The 4,296-nt window shown below is 53.2% G+C and overlaps 1 protein-coding gene across 1 annotated transcript; it reads right to left on the bottom strand.

The window, feature by feature from the left end:
* Positions 1-1,291: 1,291 nt before the first annotated feature.
* On the bottom strand, positions 1,292-3,381 carry COCSUDRAFT_12892 (P-loop containing nucleoside triphosphate hydrolase protein; the record flags this gene model as incomplete). The annotated part of the gene is made up of 6 exons (XM_005650272.1): positions 1,292-1,498; positions 1,685-1,819; positions 2,062-2,253; positions 2,678-2,779; positions 2,898-3,061; positions 3,258-3,381. The coding sequence occupies 6 exons, from the start codon at positions 3,379-3,381 to the stop codon at positions 1,292-1,294; spliced, it is 924 nt and encodes a 307-aa protein (XP_005650329.1).
* Between the last annotated feature and the right edge of the window lie 915 nt (positions 3,382-4,296).

Below are 4,296 nucleotides of genomic sequence, written 5' to 3'. Positions count from 1 at the left end.
GCACGCTCGGGGCATCGATATTACTGGGATGGTATTAGCTTGTCATCCTGTAGGTCAGAATCAGAGCTACATGGGTAAATAAAGTAGAATGTGAGTAGACTGTACTAAGCAGAGGCCTCGGACACAATGGCTTGTACACGCAGTTGCAAGAAGCACAAATGATCATGAACATGCACTGTGCGCCAGCACTCATGTGTAGTGTACACTACCTCTGGCAGGAAAACCAGAGAGCCATGTGTCAACATGCGATAGTAGCAGCAATGCACGCGCACCGGTGACAGCAAAGATGGCGTAGCTGAGGAACACAGACACCGGCTCGCGCGTGCGTTGCAGCAAACAGCGGCCCAGGCACCAGGCAAACTGACGCCGGAAACCGGGAGTGGCGCGCCTGGCCGCCTTGACCCGCGGCGGCACGTACGGAGGAAAGCTGTCCTGCCTCCGCGAGGGCTGCCGCCGCGGCCGCCGCAGCGCCCACGCCCTCAGCAGCTTCACTGCACGGATCGGAGCACGCCTGCGGCAGGCGGGGATTCTAAAGGTGATGACTAACCTCATTGCAGAATAGAAAGGGTGCATCGCGACATAACATAATGATAATCTAGTTTGACTTTTCCTGGTGGCTGTGGCTGTCACTAATCTGCATGGAACTTTTGGGTTGTGGTAAATCCTCCACTGCAGTTCTTCGAGTGGTGGGGAAAGCTGCATGCAACAGAGAGCTATGGCCTGCATATGCAGCTTCACAGTGCATGCATGCATGCATCCAATCACATGTCTCAAATGGGATGTGGGATGCAAGCTGCGCTGTTTGTGTATGTCTATCACCTGATGGCATGCAAGTGCGTGTGCAAGGCGCGGCGAGCGAGGTAGAGGTAGTAGGACATGGGCCGGTGCTTTGGGTCAGAGAGCGCGCGTTGCAGCTCCTCTGGTGCGGGCGCCACCGGGTCCTCGTCATCGGACAGCAGCAGCTGCGCGGCAGCTTCCTCCACGATCCTGTCCATGTGGCGATCCCATGCGCTCGCCAGGTCCTGTGGCACCAACTCAAAATTTCAAAGGTTTCTGTTACCTGGCATTTGACATTCATTCACCCGTGCAGCAGCATTTCAGGCCCTGTCGCAGACTAGGAGCAATTTACAATCCATGGACCAAGTCCTAGGCAGTAACTTCTTTACAATTAACCCATGCCTGTGAGCTCATACTCTTCTAACTCATGAGTATTGATCAGCTGGGAAAACGCTATTACCCAGGGTTCTGGATTGTGGATTGCTACTTGCTGTTGCAACGCGGTTCATGCCCACTATGCAAGAAGTGCGCTGAAGGTGGACCATACCTCGGCAGCATGCTGAGCAAAGATGGCCCTAGAAGGAGACATGGTGCCTTGCACATGCGCGCTGCCCATGGACGGCTGCTTGCTGCGCGCTGCAAGGCCGGCCACAATGTCCATGAAGATGTCCGCTGGGTTTGCATGCACCGGCACGCTGTATCCCAGTCCCTCAAAGTAGCCCTGCCAAATGAGCCAGCATGCCCTCAGACAGGAAGCACCTACCTTCTTCACAAATTTCTGTGCCGTGCCATTTGCAAAGTATACATCTTCTGGTGACAATAATTTTGCTATACTGGTGAGTGACTCTTGAAAGCTGGGGATTGTGAAGATCAGGTTAGGTGAGCGCAGGAGGGCATGAAAATGTACCTGCACAGATGTGACACCGCCATAGAAGGCAGTGCGGCCGCCCTCACAGAGCAGCAGCAGGTCATCAAACATGGCGAAGATCTCATAGCTGGGCTGATGCACCACTGCTGCCACAGTAACTCCCATGCGCGACACCTGCCCATTCAACCCAACACACCCTGAAGATCCCATTGATCACTCATCGTGACAACATTGACGTGCATGCATACACATGCATCTGCTGCTGTAGGAATTTGTAAAGGACAGCCCCTGTGACAGCATTGACTTGCTGCAGCATGCAATTGTATCCTGTAGCATGCATTTGCATCTGCGCGATTGTCAATGATGTCACAGGGCAGTCAAAAGTACAGGGCAGGTTGAGCAGATGTGCAGGTCACCTGCTGAAGGGTGGCAACGACAAGTTTGGAAGAGGTGGAGTCGAGGCCGGAGGTGGGCTCGTCCAGGAAGAGCAGGGCGGGGTCGGTGACTAATTCAATGCCGATATTGACTCCCTTGCGCTGGCCGCCGCTGATGCCTCGAACCTCTGTGTCGCCCACCAGCTCATGGCGCACCCCAGACAGCAGCAGCACCTGCAAGAAGCCATGGAAAGCTTACTATTGCTCACCAATCACCTGCCAGGCTTGCTTGGATCTGGCGCATCTGACATTGAGTAGGGACTTGGCAGCATTTAATCGCAGCTTGTCTGCGAACGCACCTCGCCTCTGGCAGGAAAAGCGTGTGAGATAATTTGATACCTGCCATATGACAACACATGCATGCAGATATGGAGGCCCGATCCCCTGCTTTGGGTATAGGGGAGTATGTATACCGGAATACAGGAAGGGAGACTGATAAATGGCGCTCACAAGGATTGGAATAACAAGCAGACATCTGTCATCATCGATGCCTCCACCTGTCTTCCAGACCTGGTGAAGGCCATCCAGCCGCATGCAGGATATCACAAGTCAAAAGCTTAGTAAGGAAAAGGAGGCATGCCTGGATGGTGCGCTCAACAGAGAGCAGATGCTCGGCATGGCTTGTGGTGGCGGGCAGGCGATATCGCGCGCTGAAGAGCAGGTTCTCTTCGACTGTCAGGCTGGCATGCACAATGTCGTCCTGTCACAGTCATGCAAAGGTCAGAATCTCCCCATTACTACACACTCCACAGATTAGCGTGGCGCAACATTCTCTTAAGTCTGCTCAAAACAGGGGCCCCTGCACTGTAATCAAGGACCGCATTGTAGCATGCAGCATTATGTAGGTGACATGCCTGGGGAACAAAGCCGGAGATGTTTCTGTAGCGCTCCAGGCGATCCGGCCGCCCATTGATGCGCACTCTTCCTGTGACCTTCCCATTGCCCATCTTGCCAGCCAATGTGTTCAGCAGAGTTGTCTTGCCTGCCATGCACCCAAACATGCCCTCGTGTAAGCTGACAAAGCCACCTTGGCTAACAAACATTGATTGCCTTGGCAGTGACAGCCTCGCACATGCCATCACTTCCACAATAGACTCCATCAAAATCATAGTGCAAAGAAGAGGCAGAAAGAAATTCGTAGGGAGCAAGAGTGCATGTGGCGACAGAATCATGTTTACCTGCGCCACTGGGTCCCATGATGGCAGTCAGTTTGGCAGGTCTCAGCTGCCCAGTCACACCAGCCAGCACCCTCTTCCCAGTGGCCCTCAACACCACCCTCAAGCTGTCAAACTCAATGTGCATGTCCACCCTGCATCCCCAGCACAGCATATTTCAGACCTGCTGCTGTTATGCTTCATTGTGGACCTATGTCAGACCTGCTGCTATCATGTTCAGGATTGGACCATCCAGCTTTGTTGTTCAATATGTTCATAGGGTCTGCATAGCTGCTATAAGAGGCCCACCTTTTCCTCTTCTTCCGGATGGTGTCAACAGGTTGGCTGAAGAGATTGAGAGGTCCAGAGAAAGCACTCGCTGCACATGGGCGTTCCTCAGAGGCCTGCCGCAGCCCTTCTTCCATGTCAAAAGGAGTGTGCATCCCTGATGGGCTGGGAGCAACCGCCCAGAGAGACTGGAAGGAACGTGACACAGAACCGCACGTGGATGTGTCATCACTGCATGGCAGACACAGAATTCTCATGTTGACTGGATTGACCACAATCAGTCCAGAGCAAATTTTCTTGCAAATGCACATACCGTAGCTACAAGTCATCCACTCAACATGCAGAGGATTTGGTGAGCAGGAGTACTAACGACTTACTTGTCAGAGGTGGAATCGGTACGAATGGGCCGCAGAGGTGTCAGCAGGGTGTCCCGTTCACTTGGTGCCATTTGGTGAGCGCCTCCTCGGTCCTTCTCCCCAGCAGTGACCATGAGATCCTCGGCAGTGCTGCGCGGTGACAGCATCAATGAAGGGAGCTCCAGTGACATGTTTGCATCCTCCTGTTGGCCAATGTGCAACCCAAAGTCAGTCCCAGTGATGATCATCACCCTCTTATAAAGATATGGCTACATTTTGAATATTGCATGAGGCACTTCAACCATGGAGAACACAGGCTCATCCTTGACTTGTGGCAGAGTCCATGCTGTTTGGCAGTCCAAGCAAGACTCTTCTGCAGAGCTGCGGCAATTAAATCAGAGAGGTTTCTTGGTATCAGA

Source organism: Coccomyxa subellipsoidea (assembly GCF_000258705.1).
Source record: "Coccomyxa subellipsoidea C-169, whole genome shotgun sequence".
Taxonomy (NCBI): domain Eukaryota; kingdom Viridiplantae; phylum Chlorophyta; class Trebouxiophyceae; family Coccomyxaceae; genus Coccomyxa; species Coccomyxa subellipsoidea.
This window is presented reverse-complemented; position numbering and strand designations above follow the sequence as displayed.